Source organism: Electrophorus electricus, chromosome 6 (assembly GCF_041902795.1).
Source record: "Electrophorus electricus isolate QZ-2024a chromosome 6, ASM4190279v1, whole genome shotgun sequence".
NCBI lineage: Eukaryota > Metazoa > Chordata > Actinopteri > Gymnotiformes > Gymnotidae > Electrophorus > Electrophorus electricus.
In genome coordinates, this window is record NC_137502.1 from 2,049,067 (window position 1) to 2,068,629 (window position 19,563).

The following is a 19,563-nucleotide window of genomic DNA, read 5'->3' on the forward strand; positions in this document are numbered from 1 at the left end:
ACATATTCTCTACAGCTCACGTTCTCGCATGTTTATATCAATATATCCAAAGGTACCACTAGATGTTAGTCGGTAGTCCCTCAATTAGCATATAGGCTGCGAAGGCTGCAGCTTAGAGCTTCACAAGCACATGGACCATTGCAGCCGCAGGTTAAACGAAACAAGTTTTTTTTTTTGGCCTCTAAAATATCAAGTTTGTTTACTGTTATGTTCTATTTCTCATTTTGCTTTGCATCAGACACCCTAGCAATGTATGTTAAATGATGCAACCTCCTAGGAAACTTGAGAATGGGGTCTGCACATGAGGACAGTAGCAAGAGAAACAGGCATTTGCTAGGCTGCAGTTCTGTGCAGATCTTCAGATCTTTGTTTGTTTATTTGTTTTGGTGCTGCATCAGAATTAGTCTAGGCATGCTACTTTATTGGATCGTATTGGTTTGTACAGTTCATCATCTGTCACTGTTTTTATACTGCATACAAAGAAATCTTCATTTTAATTGTGCCCCAAATTTTTCACAGCCTTGGGCTTAATTGGGCCCAGCTATGAGGAAAAATACATTTAAAAGGGCTTAATCGGGCCCAGCTATGAGGTAAAACACAGTAAAAATCAGTAAAATGTTACATTAAACTTTTTCTTTTTTTTTTGCAGAATCTACACGTTGATTCATTTTGTGGCCTATGTTGACACAGAGAGAAAAGCTGTGAGAAAGCACTCTTATGAGGAGAGATACACACTTGACCATAAGGTACATTTTGTCAGTATTCTTTAAAGCTGATGCATTACAAACAAATGACAAAGTTAGGCATTTTTTTACTTTTCTTTTCTCTACAGGTTCCTGAAGTTTTTGAAATGAACTCCAAACATGAGGCAAAGCATGAGACATTATGCATAGAGAACCCAGCTACTGTTAATGAAAGTACAGCTGTGGTTTAAGATTTCAACAGTAAAATGGTGTTTAAACCAAGCAAAAGCATGCTATGACAGGAGCGGCCCTGCGACCTCTCAATATCATGCTGAATTTTTTTCCTTTATTTTTATTTTTTTGAAAACACATTTCTTAAAACATGAGAAATTTCCAAGTTCACATTTTGCCAGGTTTCTACTTTCTTCTGTCTCTTAATAATACTAACAAGCTTACAAAATCTGACATTTTAGTTTTGTCAGTTTTCTTTCACGTCTTGATAATTAAAAAACAGCTATATATATATATATATATATATATATATATATATATATATATATATATATATATATATATATATATATATATTTATTTATATTTATTTATTTATTTATTTATTTATTTATTATATACAATGATAGTTAACTAACTGATAGTTAATTAACTGGCCCAGACATACGGCCCAGCGGTGCTGTAATGGGCGTGGTCTGGGCAGTGAGAGTGACATACGTAAAGGGTGTGGTCTGGACAGTAAGACTGACATACGTAAAGGGTGTGGTCTGGGAAGTAAGAGTGACATGCGTAAAGGGTGTGGTCTGGACAGTAAGACTGACATACGTAAAGGGTGTGGTCTGGACAGTAAGAGTGACATGCGTAAAGGGTGTGGTCTGGACAGTAAGAGTGACATGCGTAAAGGGTGTGGTCTGGGCAGTAAGAGTGACATGCGTAAAGGGTGTGGTCTGGACAGTAAGAGTGACATGCGTAAAGGGTGTGGTCTGGGCAGTAAGACTGACATACGTAAAGGGTGTGGTCTGGGCAGTAAGAGTGACATACGTAAAGGGTGTGGTCTGGGCAGTAAGAGTGACATGCGTAAAGGGTGTGGTCTGGGCAGTGAGAGTGACATGCGTAAAGGGTGTGGTCTGGGCAGTGAGAGTGACATGCGTAAAGGGCGCGATCTGGGCTCTGCTGTATGAGAAGCCAAATTGTGTCCATGGGCTTTAGGCTGATAATGCCACTCTGGTCCCGGTCCCCTCATGACCCTGTTTGCTATACTCACTGTAGACTATGGCCTCCACCTCCTGCCTGATCTTCACCAGTGTCATCCACAGCAGTTTCCTGGGGCACTTGCCCACTGTAAAGGTGGAGTAATACGCACCAGCCACACAGCAGCGAAAATGGCCCGTGTCTGGGCTGAAGTCACCGCCCACGTTGCTGCTGCTGTGTGTGGCTGAGTAGGTGGAGCCCAGGCCTGTTGGCATGACAACAGGGTGGGAGGCCATGGCATGGTCCAGGTGGGTGAGAAGAACTGCGAGATAAGACATACTGCAGGATCAGCTTCCAGAGCACCACAACTGAGAATGGGGCATGATAGTTGAACAACAGTCCACTTGTAATGCTATTCAGAGCCTTTTGGCAACCTTTTAGTGAGCAAGTGACATTAAAAAGAAAATATTACTAGGGTAACTAACAGGAGCAATGTTTTTAGAAAAAAGGCAGGAAAATGTGATCATTATAAAGCCAACTTTTCTATAAAAAACTTTTATAATTTGTTTATTGGGTTAAAGAAAACAAAACTATGTATTTTTCTCTTCAGATTTTATAATTGTTATATTGCATTCAACATAGCTGCCAGCACTGAACATTATCCAGGTCACTATTTTTAAAAAGCTCATTGTTTCCAACGGATTGTTACATGTACTGAAACGATAAAAGTTGGATATCAGGACGTTATGAACAGGTTAAGAAGTCAGTGTAATGCACTGGTTAAAATGTCTTATGAACACGTTAGGAAGTCTGGTTTAGCCTTGTCAGAATGCGTTCAGCCTTTCATATCAAGTGCTCACTGGAAGCAGGAAACCCTCTAATTCAGATGGCATTATCCGCGCATTCTCTACACTGAAAAAAAAAAGACGTAGATTAGGCAGCAGTACATTTGCGCCTGCGTCCTGAGCGATGAGCGGATGAGGTCGCGCATGTGAGATCATGTGACCAGGGAGTGTTTACTGTTAAACAAAGACCATGTCTGACAGTGATCGCCTTTATATAGACCACTACTGCAGATCAGGAGAACGTGAGATTTTATTAGATGACGCTAATGTTTTTAAAAGGTCAGTTAATTTTACTAAATTAATAATCCCCAAATCCTGACCTTTTAGAAAAGGAATAAGAATATGACTTGAAAAGTATTTCTAAATTAATCATTGATACTATCTCTATGTCACATTTAATAATGGGTGTAACTGAAATTTAAGCTTTTTTGTTTTGTTTTTTAATGGTCTAAATGTCTGCATCATGTTTCTGTGTGTAAAATCGGATGCTAAAATTTGATCATATACAGATGGCAATTTAATTATTTTATCAATTTTCAGAAATAATTAATTGTGATAAAGAAGAACATTTTGAAAATTACTCAAAGCAATATATGTTACATGGGAAACTGAGGTGATGTAATAGTGATATTTAAATAAGAGCAGAACGAGCATTATTTAATAGAAGTTTTACTACAATAACTTTTTTCTTTGCTTCTTTTTTGGAGAACATTTTATTCAAATTAAACAAAAATGCGTGTCCTCCAAGTGTACCTTAATGTTAAGTCTACAGGTATTATTTAAAAAACAACAATACCTTATGAAACATGTAAAGGAAATAAAAATGTGAGTATACCATTAATAAAATTTGTTCATGATCAGATGCGTAAAGTTGCATACCTTTTCTAAGATGTAGCAGGGATGGCATGTCTGTTATGAACTGTGAGCTTTCTCTCCTGCGTGCCTCTAGGACTTAGTCACCACACCGTTGAGGAACTACTCATATAGCCTGTCCCAAACTCAAGTTCCTTCCGCTCCAAACCTTCAAGATCTCTCTCTCTCTCTCTCTCTCTCTCTCACACACACACACACACAAATGATAAAGCGAAAGAGGACATAGGTTGCAAACCTGATCTTTACATTTCATTTTATAATAGCCCATAATATAGCCTAAGTAACATTTTAATAAGTTTTGCCCCATTTCTTTGTAATTTGTTAGGCCTGTTTTTTTGTGTTTGTTTTGAAAACGATGGTCTTTTAATTGGCTACCAAGTTTAGCTCTTCAAGTTTGGGAACTGCAATCATGTCAAATGCATCTTTTCCTGCGCGTGAGATGTACATATATTACAATCCCTCCCACAAAAATACACTCGTGCACATGAGATCCTAAAAAGACCATAAACATAGGAGGGCGGTTTATAACGCTCGGGCATTCACAACTGCTTACTGAATTTCATCGTGTCATAGATTATGTGTAAAACTACATTTCCCAGCATACCAGGCCACGCCTGGGCGTGCTGGAGGCGTGACGCAGGCGCCGGAAGGCGTGTACACTGCGTCTCTGCGAGGAAGAGGCACTGAGAGACGAAGCTAAAGCCGCATTCAAGACAAGATGGCAGGATTGCCCCGCAGAATCATCAAGGTAATTGTGAAGTGAATCACACTGCGCAGCACACTCCTGCGTCCCGAATTACGGCATAAAACGAACCCGGAGCACAGCCTGCGTGACGCAGAAGACTGCAGAAACTGGTTAGCGTTTGCGCCTGCTTGCGCTCGTTAGCCACTTCCGTTTGGGTCTTCGTGCTTAAGCCGAATATGGGAGCGTTAAAAATACAGAGAGCGGAAAATGGCGGAGAGCCCGTCACTTGGTCGTAAATGTTCAGAAATACCAACGGAACGGGACATCAAATGGCGAGAATGTTGGTCAGGGAGTGCAAGTAAGCGCAGACGGACCCGCTTACCAACGCGCTAGCATGGCGGCTAACCATTCATCGACGGAACATCGGAGGCTAGCACAGGCTAACACAGGTTAGCACAGGCTAACACAGGTTAGCACAGGCTAACACAGGTTAGCACAGTTAGCTCCGAGTTAGTTTCCCAGCGTGTCGTAAGCACGTAAGGATAATGGGTCACTCACGGCGCAGCTTCTACGGAGCGTGGAATAAACACGACGCGTGTCTGCAGTTGAGCTGACGCGGGCTAACTGACGCGAGCTAGCCGCAGCGCCGCGTCACGCGCGTCGCGCTCGCGTTCGAACGGCGCGTGCGGGTCTTGTTGGCAGTTATTTTCCGCGCTAGGCCTCGCTAATGGCTAGCTTAGCTAGCTAACACAAACACAATATGTGATGTACGTGATATACGAGAGAGGAAAACGTAAACAGTAAGAGTGTGTTTCTATAAGAACGTAGCGGTAGTTAAATATGATTCCGGTCGCTACTCTGACTTAGATGAGTGTTGGGTACCTAGGTTAGCTAGTTAGCTAGCAAGGTTAGCAGGCTTCTCTAACGGCTAACTCATCATCGCGTGACGAAGCTAACCTAACGCTAGCTAGGGAACAAAACCGTCAGTTTATACCCCGGGCAAACCTCTGAGGGGCTGCAATGACATTAACAGGTTTAATGGTTAGGGGAATTTGTTTTTATTGAAGGTTATGGTGAAAAGGCGTAGTCCAGACCGGTGTGGGCTAGGTTATCACGCCCAGTGTCATCAGGCCTACGCTTTCGGTGCCGCACGTTCATTACCTTCATAAAAAATATCGACATTTGTTATGTTTGGGTAAATCGCCTGTAATTAGTTGGAGGGGGGACTATTTGTCTAAATCGTGATAAAGGAAAGACAAATATTTATTAAAATCACAGCACCTCCTGAGGTTATGTCCTTATCCAGTGCTTCATATTAAAGTACACACTCGCTATGTCGTGTGGGTGCTGGAGGCTCAGGCGCCCCTGGGCTTGGCTGCCCCTCTAGGTGCTCTACATTTTGTCCGGGAATCATCTGAAACATTGAATTTTTTTCCCTCAATTATATTCGAAGGGAACAAAGGAGAGAGAATTCCCCACCCCACAAACGCGTTAATGTATTGCTTATTAGCGTGGTAATGTGCATTGTGATAATGTGATAAAATGTCAGGACAGTTGGACTGTTTTTTCAAATGACTGATGAATTTAAGACAAATCTTGAGGAACCTTGTTTGGTGGGTTCTTCATGGGCTTGTTAACGGATGTTTATCACTTGTAACAATAAGCACAGTATTAGTCAAACCTTATTCTCTGTTTAAGGTTTTATTTATGATGAACAGGTTTTTTGCACTGAGCACATGGATTCTAAAAATGCTTCCCGTTCTTTGCATGAACAAAAAACACAATTTGACTGCAGGACATTTTAATATAAGATATGCAGCATTCCCGAGGTCCTGTGGGCAGCTTGCACAAGGCTGGAGAGCTGTTAATCAACCTGTGCACCTATCAGATGTGTTGCGTCTCCACACCAACGGCATTCCACAGGTGATATCAGATACGATCTCATTACTTGTGTGGGTGTGTGGTTCCAAACCCTGAAGGTTAGCCAGTCTCACTCCAGGTAATGGCTACTGTTTCTCCTGGTGCAGTGGTGTCTTGGGTGATGACAGTGGTGGGGTCTGGCTTACACCTCTTGGCTGGTGAAGGCAAGATTTCAAAACAACAATCTGGGACGAGCACAGCCTTAGTTTATTTTTCAGCCTGTGGGAAATGGGCTATGATGGTGAAGACCAGAACCTTGGTTTAAACCTGCTGCCTGTGTTTGTTTTTTTAATCAAAACTAGGATTGTGCAATATGGCAAATCTCATATTATGACATGGGTCATTTCTTAGCCAGGTATTGGTGCGTATCATGATTTTGCTGTAAATTCAAGGAATAAATAGTTCATGGAAACTGCATTGAATTATCATTATTGCACTGAATGATAGATTTATTATACATGCTTTCTCCTTTAGTTAGAGCCTTTGTATAAATTTAATTATGCATATAATGAAATATACAATATGAATATATAAAAGGATAAATGGAAGAGACTTCAACTATAGCTACAAACAAAATAGGCCTAAAATAGGAATATGTTCAAAAATGTTAAAAACCAAACATAATAGAACTGTGAATTATAGTGCATGTATATCCAATATATTCAAAACTGTAGTGAAATACACAGGTTTTCAGAGGAACAGGAGGCTTTGGGCAGTTCCTTCAGCTCTGCAAGCAAAGTGCCGCGCATTATTATATATATATATATATATATATATATATATATATATATATATATATATATATAATGTATGTATAAAAAATGTATAAAAAGTGTGTGTAGAACGCCAACAATGAAATGTTAGAGCATAATTTGAAGTGATGGATGGATTTTTTTTTATTATTTTTATTTTTTATTTTTTTGGTCACGCAATATACATCACAAAAGCCTAATAAGACCCAGGTGAAATTGTGATAATGAGATGTTATTTGTTAGAATAATTTCTGCAACCAGACAGGCCTGGTGCTGTGCTGGACATTCGCACATAGGTGGAGTGCTTATCCACCTCATTCATGCAAATTTTGAAAATTGGAAAAAAATCTGAATGGAAAAGCCAGAAAAATGTAAAGGCCAAAATATTGTAACGATAAGGTTTTGTTCTCAGACAAGGTGGCTATGTTCTTTAAATCTGCACGGCCTCATCTGGCACGTACCTAGATGTATTTTTCTCTTCATGTTTTGTTGTCTGGATCTTTTGTGCAACTTCAGGGTTTTATCTGCTGAAGTGTCAGAAATGCACATATTTGACAGACTTTAGAGTTTTTTTTTTCTCAAATAATTTTTAGTATTTTTACAGCCTTCCAATCAGGCGATATATTTATTATACGATCGTTGTTGGGGACGCTGGAAATAAATCATTAGACATAATTTTAGATTAAGGTTGGCCTGATATTTAGGAATATTCTGAATAATACTTTAATGTAGCAAATTTCAACCCGTCTCATTCCTCCTGCAGAAAAATAATCAACAATGTTGATCAGTATGACAAACAGTAGATTGGAAGCGTAGAAGAATGCTCCAAGGTGTGAGATTTGACAGGTGCATGACAGTAGGCACACAACTCTGCTGTTAACAGCTTTTTTTTTTTTCTTTTTTTTTTAAATGTCACCTGCTGGAATTTTGTGATGTATGTAATGTAAACAGGGCTTGTTTTGAACGAAATATAAATGTTGGCCTTTTCCAGTGTTGTCTGACCACAGGGATTTAGGAGTTAAAAATGCAAGCAGGCTCGTACAAGTAGCTGTACCTACCCGGCACTTACTGTTTGACTAAGGGTGGCTGCGCAGCACTGACTAAAGGTTTCCTGGATTGTCAGCGAGGCAGAATCTATTCCTTCGTGGTCCTTATGTTATAATATGTTATGTTTTCAGCAGTCCTTTAGTTTCAAGTGAAAGAACTGGGTCGTCGTAATGGCCTTTTTTCGCGCGGCTGTCTAGAGGTGCTTATGCTAGATATAGGGTTCGCACATGTGTACATGAGGTTTTCATGAGGGAAGCACTGATTTTGGCCAAATGCAGAGTTCACATGTCACATTGGTCACAAGAATGATGGGCAGTTTTCCATCTACTGCACTTGATGACAAAACTGTAATTACTGGCAGATGGATGTATGTGAGGAACTGTCACTCTGAACCCTTTTCTGAGTAATCACTGGGAGAGGGTTTGCTTGCTCAGTCTGTGCAGGCTCACATGGCCCAGAAATTACAGGCCATCTTGTGTCGCCAGTTTTAAATGTAGTGTCCAAGCAGAGGTACATGCATACTGCAGAATGGTTGAAAAGTTATTGGGCATCATTAAATCAATTAATTTCCAAGGCCTGTTGGTGGACGCATATGAGATTAGCACAGCCTTGTTTCTTTGGCGATTGGTAGTGCAGGCTAACCTCTGATATTTCGACTGGCGCAGTCCTGGATACGTGACCCCTTGTCATTACTGCTGGAGCAGTACTGCAACACATCCGTGTTATAGCTTGAAGGCTCATCAGTTGGGTAATTAAATGGCTAGCCATATATAGCACATTTAGCACATGGGTTTGTCAGTTTCATGATCACATCCTGTTTTGTAAGTGAATACCAGTGCATCACGCATCCAACTCCATGCTGTCTTTGTGTGTGTAGCTGCGTGTTGCAGATGTAAACTGCAGTAACCTGGCCATAAGATCAATGCTTTAATTGGACGTAATCACAGTATCCAAAGTTAATGTGGTTGGAATAGCAGAATAATTCTCGTAACTGACAGTTTGATGGACACTCACCAGAGTTTATTTACTTTAACTCATGAGGGTGCTTTTTTCCTTGATGCATATTGCTGGCTCTGCTTTGTGTGTAGGACTCTATGGGGACCACTGTGCTTGTATCACAAATATTTGTCCTTTTCCATTCCACATGCTTGCAGAAGAGCCTCCATGCTCAACAAAAACCCCACAAATCCACCTAAGCCTTCCCTTCGAAATGGGTCAACGCTTGTAAGTCTTTAGAGCAAAGCTCTAGGAGCTAGTCTGATCTTACTCAGAGCAGTGTAGTAGAGTTCTCGTGGAGATCTGCATGATGCTTCTTTAGCGATGGGCTCCTCTGCTTCAGGAGTGGGCAGGCTGGATCTCATGTGAGCATTCCTGAACAGGCTGGGTTACACATGAGAGCACCCTGAAAAAAGCTCTCGAAGCAGTCATGCTGTAGGTCATGTCGGGCACATCAGGTCTGGTCATTAGTTCGTGTGAGTCAGCATTCCACAGCTTCGGGTGTGGATGCAGGCATCACAGTATTCCACTACAGCAGTAACATCTGATAGGGGGCTCCACACCCATCCCTCTCCCCTCATCAGTGAGCTTACCTGCTGATTTAGCTGAGTGCTTGGTACTATGGAGTTACCTGCCTCCTGTTCCATCATGTATGTCTTCTTTATGCTTCCTTTCATTATCTATCTGTCTCCGTCTGTCTGTCTGTGTTTGTGGGGGTGTGTGTGGCACGTCTGTCTGTCTGCGTGCGTGTGTAGGAGACTCAGCGCCTGCTGGCAGAGCCAGTGCCAGGCATCAAGGCAGAGCCTGATGAGGGGAACGCTCGCTACTTCCATGTGGTCATCGCTGGACCTCAGGACTCCCCGTTTGAGGGAGGGACTTTTAAACTTGAACTCTTTCTTCCTGAAGAATACCCCATGGCAGCACCTAAAGTACGCTTCATGACCAAAATATATCACCCCAACGTAGACAAGCTCGGGAGAATATGTCTAGATATTTTGAAAGGTAAGGGACTTTTATCTTGTCATTAACACAAACACAATATTTATCATGAAGTTGGCATGGCGGGTATTGTCCGTGAACAGTTATTAGATAGAGAGGATAATCGTTGGGGCTAATTGTGTTCAACTTTTGCACTTTGGTAGTTCAATTTATTTCCCTTGCATCCTGTATGTTATGTCAGAGAGCTCTGCTGAGCTGGTTAGGATGTCTGGTTACCCTGTCACAGCCCTATAGGCACTGCAGTTGAGACAGCCCTGATACGGCCCTGTGGTTCATACTGCAGCTGTGGGGTCATGACCCACTCTGGGGCCTGTACCTTGTGGGGTCGTGACCCTGAGCACTAAATGCCTCACTAAGGGCAGTGCTGCGCCATGCATGGCGCCTTCTGTGTCTGAAACTGCTTCCTCATATGTGGAAACCAGATTTTTTTAAAAATGATGCACGAACCTACTGTTTCGATAAGAGGACATCACATTTTTCACATATTACTCTCTTCCTGGAGACATTGACTAATGTACAGAGTCCTCAGCTGCTATTAGTTAGAAAAAGCAAAAGGGAATAAAAAATGCAAACGTCATCTCTCTCCCTCTTCTCCCCCCCCCCTCCCTCCAATATCACGTTACAGATAAATGGTCCCCAGCCCTGCAGATCCGCACAGTGCTGCTATCGATCCAGGCATTACTAAGCGCTCCCAACCCCGACGATCCCCTAGCAAACGATGTTGCAGAGCAGTGGAAGACCAACGAAGCCCAAGCCATAGAAACAGGTGGGTCAGACCTGGCACCTCACACATTAGACCAGGTGCGTTTGTTCTTGGTGCTACAGTCACATATGATGCATTTCCTCAGGTACAGGAAAATTTAATTTTCTCTGTCTGTGATGAGTGCTTTCACAAGTGTTGCTTGTTGTTGCAGAAGCAAAAAAAACTCCCGCTTGCGTCTCGTTGATGTACAAGTAGCCACATCATGTATGGGTAGAAAACACCATGTGGGCATTACATTTCTCTAGCTACCAAGTGTTGGAAGCATTCCCAATGCTGTGTTGAGTGAAAGTTTTAAAAGCAATAATGGTGGCAACAGCTAATCTGTGAGTGCCCATATTAGAAGGACATTTGGTTTTGCACTTTGATACTTTTGTTTAATTTTGGCTTGTTTTAATGACTTCAAGAAGGACTGGATCTTTCCTAGAGGGTCCATAGGTTCTTGGTTGCCCTCCTCATAAACATGCGGCACTCTGACTAATACACCGAGCCATAAGGCTGTGTTGTCTGGAGCTTAGGAACTTCAGACAGTGAGCAGTGAATGCTGCCTTTTGGGTACAGTATTTTGGACCACAGTACAGGAGCAAACAGCCCCCCCCCCCAACCTTGTTAACATATTTTATAGTAAATGTATATGTAGTCTTAAATATGAGAACATCCAACCTCCAGTATCACCCACCTGTTATACTGAACAAGTGTGCACAGTTGTGATTGAAAGACTTGGTCACATGACCTTCCCTCTGGCACGAGTGCCTTCTGAAATACTGTGACCCTCGTCTGCTTGCTGTTGAGAGGAACAGAGCAGAGGAGACCATCAGGCAGTGTGGGGGGCATGAATGAGGATTCAGAAGAACACAGCCCTTCGCTCCCATCAAATTTTATAAACATATAGCACCTTATTGGCGGAAGGAACGGCCTGTCTTCCACAACCTTAGTCATTTCTGAGAAAAGGAGAACCATGTCAGGAAAAAGGCCCACAGCCTTTTCCTGTGCTTAGTCATAACTGATGCAGAAAGAAAGGAAGAGAGAGAGAGTGTGTGCACCACACTCGAGTGGTTCCATATGGCCTCACTGGTTTTGCTGTGACTGCAGCCCTGCTCAGTTCCAGAACTGTTTACGATTGGGCTTCGTTTTGAGACTGAGGTCTTAAATCTGAGGTCTAGAGAACGTGCTTGGATCATTAGTCTCTAATTAGGATCATATTTCCAACACCACATCCTATTCTAGAGACGTGCATCACGTTGTGCTCCTGTCCAAGCTCCAGTCTGTTTGAGGGTCGCGTGTCTCTAACACTTATTCTTTTTGTGTTTGTTCCAGCCCGGACATGGACCAGGCTTTACGCCGGGAACAATATTGAAGTCTAGAAAGAGGGAGGCAAAAGGAAAAAACAAGTTGGAAGTGTGAACACAACTCCTCGTGGTCTACCAAGGCCTGTTTATTTACATTTAAAGGACACAGTCTTAGGGGAAAGTTATAATACAACAATTGTCAAGAATATATTAAAGAAAATGAATGACAATTACCTACAATTTGTGATTTAAAGGCACATCAGCATAAAACGTGAGGAAAAAAAATGTATTTGTCCTAATTCACTACTGTTAATTCACATGGGCAGAGGACTTACATCTATCACACAGCTTTCAGTTCCCACTGATCTGTGAGGTGTTAGAGCACCTCTGCTGGGAAGGCTACGTAGTTTGAAAAAAAAGAAAGGGAAAAAGGCTGTCATTTGCTTGTCCCGTCATATGAACGATAAGGGTGGGGGGTGATGGGTAACTTTTTATGTTTTTCTTTTAACCTCGTTTGTTTGTTTGTTTGTTTTTTCCCTCTTCATGATGCTGTTTGTTTTGAGAAGCAGCTGATTAGTCTGATTAGACATACCCTTTCTGGCAAACTACAAACTCCTCCCCTTTTAGAAGACCTAGAAGGAAAAAGAAAATGCTTTTTTTTTTTTAGAAAAATACAAGACATGATACACAAATTGTTGATTATGGCAATGGTTAGACTAAATTAACATGGAATAGCTTCCTCCATCACATTAACTGTTGTGACTGCTGAGCGTGTAGACTCTTAGTGTAGGTTTTTGCCTGTGCCCCCCACTCACTCCTCTCTTCCCTCACACACACACACACACACACACACACCACACACACACACTTTCCCCTCCCCCCTCCCCCTTCAGGCAAGACTGTACCATGAGTTTTAGTTTTAACACTTCTGTTATTGGTGTTAGTATTTTTATTTTTTATCTTTCCTGCCATTGTTGTACTAATTGCACTCTCTAAACGTTATCATTGGCCTGCTGTTACTCCCTTGTCCATTGCAGTCCAGTCCAGGTTGGAGATCCGCTTGCCTTTCTTTTTTTCTTTTTTTTTTTTTTTTTTTTTGCTTTTATTTTTGCTAACCTGAGGCCTGGAGGTGTGCAGATGATGAGGCCTTTTTGGGGGTTGGGCTCAGGAGCCCAGGCTGGGGATGCAGGATGCAGGTGACCTGTGAATGCTTTGTCTCCATTTCCACGATCGGGCTTTTGGTTTGAGATGTTCCGATTCATTGTATGTAAATTCCTTCTTTCTAAAGGGGAGAACGATTTCCTGCTTTCTGAATGACATGAACAGTCCACATACTTTTGTTCTTTCTGTAAATAAAATCTGTTGATTAATAAGACTTCTGGTATTTACCTGATTTATAGGAAAGGACTGGCAGCATTTGATTGGCTAGCTGTATTTAATTATTTTTATACTTATTTACCAATGTTTTAATGATGGAGCAGGCTAGTTGTTTTTAGTGAAAGGTATTTAGTATCCTATGCTACAAGGTTTCACAAAACTAGTTTCCTAAGGCAATGATGGCGAATGTAGAGGATGACGTTTATTAATCATATTTAAATTATAGCTACTTTGATCCCCTAGAGATGTGATTGGCTCCCTCTAGAGGGAATAGAGCGCAGTACTGTGAAGTTGAATGTTCAATACACATGGTATTAAGGCTGTTCACTAAGACTTAAGTCGAAAAAAGACGAGCAAAAAAAAGAACAAAGGATGTATTTTCGTTTTAGTTTCTTACCTTCAACTCCTCGTATTTCTTGAACTTGATCAGCGTGTATCGCAGATCCTATTGCGGCTGCGCAGTGCCGAGAAGCGGCAAAGTGTGTGCGCGTAGAGGCAGCAGCTCAAGCGTGCAAACCGAGTCACCATGGGAAGAAAACGAACACCGCCAGCGCCGAAGAGAAAGAGGATTTTTCTTCAGCCTGAATCAAGATAAATGCTGGGTATATGAAGAAGCTGGCGGTGGTTCAGTCGGCCGGCGGGAACTGTGTTTTAATGTCGGAAAACCTAGAATACGTGATGAAACTCAAGGCAAACCAGACCAGGACATACGACGGCGAAGGGTTCAAAAAACGAGCCGCATGCCTGTGCTTCAAAAACGACCGGGAAGATGAGGTAGGTTGCGTTAAAACTTTAAAAACAGTTTAACTAATTAACTAGCTGGCTGGCTAACCTTCAGACTTGAACCTTCCCCTAATTACTGATCGTAATCACATCTGGACCCTTAACACACTCGGTTTCCGGTTAAATGTCAAGTGATCTTTTAAAACCCGTCAGTCATTTCTATAACTGCGTGGAGCATCGGCCAGATTCATCTGTCAGAATAATCCCGTCACAGGAATAATAACCACACGTAATAATACCACCACAGAGATAATAAACAGTTAATAATCCAGCCACGGGAGTAATAACCACATTTTATAATCCAACCACAGGTATAATAACCACCACAGGTAGTAATCCCACCACAGGTAATCACCACCCACCTCATTAATCCCGTCACTCGGTACTTTAGTTATTTTAGCTACCGTGTGCAGAAATGACCATAATGTCACTAATAGTGGACGAGTTAACAGAAGGTTAAATTAAGGTTATTTTAAGATTAGATTTACTGAAGGTGCTTATTTGGCTTGTTTCTGTCTTCTGACTCCGCGAGGTTAACGTTAGCCGTTAGCTGCTAGCTACGCGCCGGCTCACATTCCGCGTCCCCCTCAGAGTGAAAGTGTGTTTTGTGTGCCGAACTTCTCTTTCATTTTCACTACTGACATTTGCTGTACAAGTACGTACCTTTTGAAAAAACGATCAGATCACAACCACTCTTCGCGACCCCGCCACCGGACTGTAATATGCGCTCGTGCAGGGATTTCGCACGAGCTTCGTTCCGTCGTGACGCTGTGCGTGGCTGGAGCTCGCGGACCATCACGACCCCGTTTAAAGGAAACTTTACAATCCTTTTTCTTTTTCTCGCTCCTCTGGTAATTGATTAGTCATCGCTATACCACAGACGTCCTGTAATTCATAGTCCCCCTACACATAGATTATATGACGTTACACATATCTGAAACTGTAAACAAACATTTATCATATTTAGCCTTAAAGGACTGTGGGCTGAGACTCCTTGACAAATGTAAACAAACCTAAACGCCTAGTGAGCTGAGAGAGAGTCTAGGGGGGCTTGGCCCCCACTGGGAGCAAAAGGTTTTGACTCATTACACCCAAATCTGACTCATTGGAGGTCAGGAGGGGCTTCACAGACATGCCACCAGGTCTCCATGTGACTGGGTCAGAGTGATAAGCACTAAGGGACCCATCAGCAGCAATTTATAGAACTAGAGTGATGCCACTGGCTTTCCCCTGACAGATTCCCATATTCCTCCCCTCCCTAGTTAAAGCTAAGAAAGACACGCCGAACATGCTCTTGTTCACCCTCTCTCTCTCTCTCTCTCTCTCTCTCTCTCTCTCTCTCTCTCTCTCGCCTGTCATACTTTGCAGCATACCACATTTCTCTGTTTTTTCACAACTATACTTTCTAGTTAAACCACTCTGAGTGCCATGTAGAGTAGCAGAAGGTTATTCCACTTGAGTGCACGCTGACGAGAAGAGAGGTGCATTTGAAGCAGTTCACACTCAATTACAGTCGGCTGAATTCAAAGATCTGCCTCTTTCTGACTCTTTCGGACTGTCGGCTATAACTCGGCCTTTCTGGTGTTCTGTCACGAAGAGGATTTGTCATGATGACTAAGGGAGATGTAGGTGGAATAACTCCTGTTAAAACCTGCTTCAGGTCATGAGAGTGATGTTACCTCATTAGTTTAATCAGAGCTCTATTTGTGGTCAGTTTTAGCTGGATGATTATAGTAAAGTATAAAAATCCAAAGTGCTCTCCTAAACCCAACTGTAACCAAAAGATAACCAGGCCAAAGACTTTATTTTCATTATAAAACTAGTGTGCGTCAACGTGGATAATCACTCCAGATTTGACTGAAAGTTGGAACCTGTTCAACCAGCTCTCAATATCACCTTAACGTGAACAACTCCGACAGCTTGTACATTTAAAAAGAAAGATTCCAACACTGTAGGATCTTTTTCAGAGTGTATGTGCCCCCCCAACACACTGCAATTAAGCTTTGTGTTCACAGAAAGACAACTGCTGATCCAGTGCTTATGTATACCATGCACATGTGTGCGTACGTGTGTGTGTGCGGTTTGACACTGGGCTGGGATGCTGTCATTATTCAGCTCCAGAGAAGTCAGCCCAGTTCTGTCCTCCTGAACCCAAATGCTGTCAGGCTCAGGATATTCTGTTGATGAAATGAATCTGGGCTCCTCTCAGCTCATTTGTGATACACATAGAAGGTATTTTTCCAATCAGGCATCACTTATGCAGGCGTAACCTTTGCATGAACTTCTCTGATGATCGTAAAAGGGGCCCGACTCTCTAGTCCAGTAATAGTCTTGTTGTAGCAGTTATAACCACAAGAGTGACTGTGCTCACTGCAAACATTACCCACCACACACCTAAACCAAACCTCACACACACACAGCCCAGAATGGTAGATGTGACACACCTGAAGTTTTGCGACACAAAAAATAATGAAGGAGCATTCGTTGTAATACATTTCTGTCTGCACAGTCGTTGTAGTCACTGTGTTGAGCTACAGGGTCAGAGAAGGTGTGTTTTTTAAAGAAGGACTTAAAGGTGTAATGTTTGCTGGAATATTTACTGTAATCTACAGGCAGCCAAACCAAACCCTACGTATAACTGCGTGACAGGGCTTGTCGTGGTCATGTTCTTGCCTTTATCTAAAGTCTCGTACTGTGAAGTAAAGGAGACCCAATGTGCTGTAGAATTGTGTGGCGCTGGGTTCATTCTGGTTTTGTTTCTAGCTCTCGTGTTGCAGCGAGAATGTCACACTCAGAAGCATGGGCCTCAGAAACATCTATACCCCTCCCTTCATACCATAAACAGTTTCTCATTTTGACTCTTTGAGGTGTAATTGAATAACTTGCTAATGGAACAGCATACCTCTCCAAAGTGTGTGAAAGGCACATCGTAAATGTGTTTCTTATTTGATTGAGCAAGTTTGCTTTCAATTTATTCAATTTATTAGGTGGAAAAGCTTTGTTATCCTTCTCAGTGGAAACGTGAACACCTTAGTCACAATGACGCGTTCGGTTGGGGCACTGACGCATTTGACATGTTGAACTCGGCACTGGATCAGGTGGGACAGGAGATATGTTGCTATTTTTCAATCAGCAGCACAGTCGAGAACTGACCCCGGATCAGTCAAAGCGAGGCTTAAATGATTACTCACTTTCTCTCCCTGTCAGTTGTGTCATGAAACTTTTTTTTCCTTGTCCAGATGGTCTGTAGGACCTTGTGAGGTACTTTTTATTCTGTTCTGGTCTGCACCTATCTCCTACCACAGATGGAGCAGCTGTGTGTATAGAATCACCTTCTAAATGTGTCAGTGATCAGGCATAGATGTGTGAAGTGAATCAGATGAAGAATCACCTTCTAAATGGGTCAGTGTTCAGGCTTAGATGTGTATATAGAATCACCTTCTAAGAGATGGCCAATTATGCAAAGAAACCTCCAGTGTCTGTAAATACAGTATTTGTAAGTATTTTCTAAGTATTTGCAATATGTGTAAAACCAAAACTTGGTGTTTTAAATGTAGTAAAACGTTAAATACAATTTCTCGTCATTGTCATTTCTACTTTTGTTTGTTATGAGTACAAACAGCTACAAACACGTTGCTTCCAGAGAGTCCACTGCTCTGTTTAGGCTAAACGTTTCAATCAAAATACATCTGACGCAGTCCAAGTACTGCTTGTTATCACATCAAACACGTATATGGGCAGGGCTTCTGCTCTGTGGCCACGCCCTGCATGGAGCAGACACAGGGAGCTACCGGACTACAAAAGCTCTGTCATGGAAATCTGATTGGGAAGTTGTTGATATATAAATATGGGAAGTTGCATACAGTTCGTGTTTCTCTTGATCTGCAGCTGTCACCCAACTCCATTAATTCAGAGAAATGACAGGGGCTGGATTTTCTAATACTGATATTAAAGATGGCCACGATTTGCAGACAAGTCCTTTAACAAATCGGTTTGTTTTGTTTTTTACTGTACGCCGGACATATCCCAATTAATCCCAGCTGTGCCGAGTGACTGCGTTTGGATGAATTATCTGTATCCAACAAACAGAATTAATTTTGCATCAAAATAAGTCATTGCAGGTTAATAAAACAGAGACTCCTGGGATTTAATATATTACAGTGCACATCATAATTGCAATATGTGGCAATGTGGTCACAATACAATATTTTTGTCCGTATTCATTACGATCGTTGTCATGTGGAGAAGTGAGAACAGAAACTAGACAGGTGTCATGTTTGCATGCTGAATGGGGTGGTTAAAGTGGAAGAATGATATGAGAATGTCCAGAGATGTCAGTGATGCATTCAATCACAGACTCCTACACTGACTCTCAGGGTTCAAACTTCATGAAGACGCAAAGTTTAAGGCAAGAATGCAAGCGGCTGAAACAGGAAGCATCTAACCACTTAAAACCCAGCTTCCTCTAAAGTTTTCAGAACTTGCCTCAGCACAATTATACTGTATCGTACCACAAAAAAAACTTAGTTTCAAAATGATAAAATATTCTTTGTGTAGTTGTTTAAATATATTTTTGTCTCGCCACCAAGTCTTGTGTGTCCACACATTTAGAAACATTTTTCTGTAAGAAATGGCTTGTCTGTGTACAGGTGCCATTCTTGGTCATCCTCTAACTCTTCACTAGTGACCAGTTAGTGATCACATGACCACTGGTGGGCGAATGTTGGCTGGATATTTGTGGAGGGCAGACCATTCTCAGTTTAGCAGAGGCACTGACACTTGTTCAAACTCCAACACTGCAGCACCCACAAGCATGTGTTACTGTTACTGGCGCGTTAAGAACGGTCTGCCAGCTAAAATACTGTCCAGTCAGCAGGGGGTCCTGTGATCACAAACCAACCAGTGACAAATGATAACGGTGTACGTTAAGAAGACACAGCAATATGTTAGTAATCACAGTGTGATAACGAAGATATGACAACACATTGGTAATCGTTGCAGCTTGCCAAATTATCTTCCTGTGTGTGTGTGTGTGATTACGGGGCCGGGGCGGGGGTCAGGTCTTGCTTGTGAGCAGCAGTAGGCATCCAGACCAGTGGATTGTTCCTGGAGGAGGTATGGAGCCAGAGGAGGAGCCCGACGGAGCCGCAGTCAGGGAGGTGTTTGAAGAGGTGAGCTCCACCCACACACACACAGTGCCATAAACATTAGGAGTAATGACAATAATTAACATTAATAACGTATTCAATTGAAAAGTGACTCAGGGACACGGTAAATAACATTAGAGGATAACATTAATAATCTGGAACCATACGCAACATAAAAGTAAATGAGCAACCAAGGTTCATAAC

General features: G+C 42.1%; 3 protein-coding genes across 5 annotated transcripts in view; 2 read left to right on the plus strand and 1 right to left on the minus strand.

Annotated features, from left to right (window-relative positions):
• Positions 1-20: 20 nt before the first annotated feature.
• Positions 21-4,070, minus strand: c1qtnf13 (C1q and TNF related 13). The gene is made up of 3 exons (XM_081715461.1): positions 3,611-4,070; positions 1,960-2,208; positions 21-676 (listed from the first exon to the last, which is right to left on the minus strand). The coding sequence occupies exons 1-3, from the start codon at positions 3,636-3,638 to the stop codon at positions 624-626; spliced, it is 330 nt and encodes a 109-aa protein (XP_081571587.1). The 5' UTR covers positions 3,639-4,070; the 3' UTR covers positions 21-623.
• Positions 4,071-4,221: 151 nt separating this feature from the next.
• On the plus strand, positions 4,222-13,427 carry ube2na (ubiquitin-conjugating enzyme E2Na). Its single transcript, XM_027030760.3, has 4 exons — positions 4,222-4,352; positions 9,760-10,006; positions 10,629-10,769; positions 12,081-13,427. The coding sequence occupies exons 1-4, from the start codon at positions 4,323-4,325 to the stop codon at positions 12,125-12,127; spliced, it is 465 nt and encodes a 154-aa protein (XP_026886561.1). The 5' UTR covers positions 4,222-4,322; the 3' UTR covers positions 12,128-13,427.
• Positions 13,428-19,287: 5,860 nt separating this feature from the next.
• eea1 (early endosome antigen 1) overlaps positions 19,288-19,563 on the plus strand; it is a 28,507-nt gene continuing 28,231 nt past the window's right edge. For 2 of the 3 annotated variants that reach the window (XM_081715457.1, XM_081715459.1), the window contains exon 1: positions 19,289-19,383. The gene's annotated coding sequence lies outside the window, so the exon portion shown is untranslated. Of the gene's footprint in view, positions 19,384-19,563 lie in introns of all 3 variants that reach the window. The other variant, XM_081715458.1, reaches the window with a different exon arrangement.

Coding starts and splice junctions, on each gene's coding strand:
- ube2na (XM_027030760.3), top strand. CDS start 4,323: ATGGCAGGATTGCCCCGCAGAATCATCAAG. Junction 4,353..9,759: donor TGCCCCGCAGAATCATCAAG/GTAATTGTGAAG, acceptor GTGCGTGTGTAG/GAGACTCAGCGCCTGCTGGC. Junction 10,770..12,080: donor AGCCCAAGCCATAGAAACAG/GTGGGTCAGACC, acceptor TGTTTGTTCCAG/CCCGGACATGGACCAGGCTT.
- c1qtnf13 (XM_081715461.1), bottom strand. CDS start 3,638: ATGCCATCCCTGCTACATCTTAGAAAAG. Junction 2,209..3,610: donor CCTGCTACATCTTAGAAAAG/GTATGCAACTTT, acceptor CTTATCTCGCAG/TTCTTCTCACCCACCTGGAC. Junction 677..1,959: donor GGTGGAGGCCATAGTCTACA/GTGAGTATAGCA, acceptor GTGTCAACATAG/GCCACAAAATGAATCAACGT.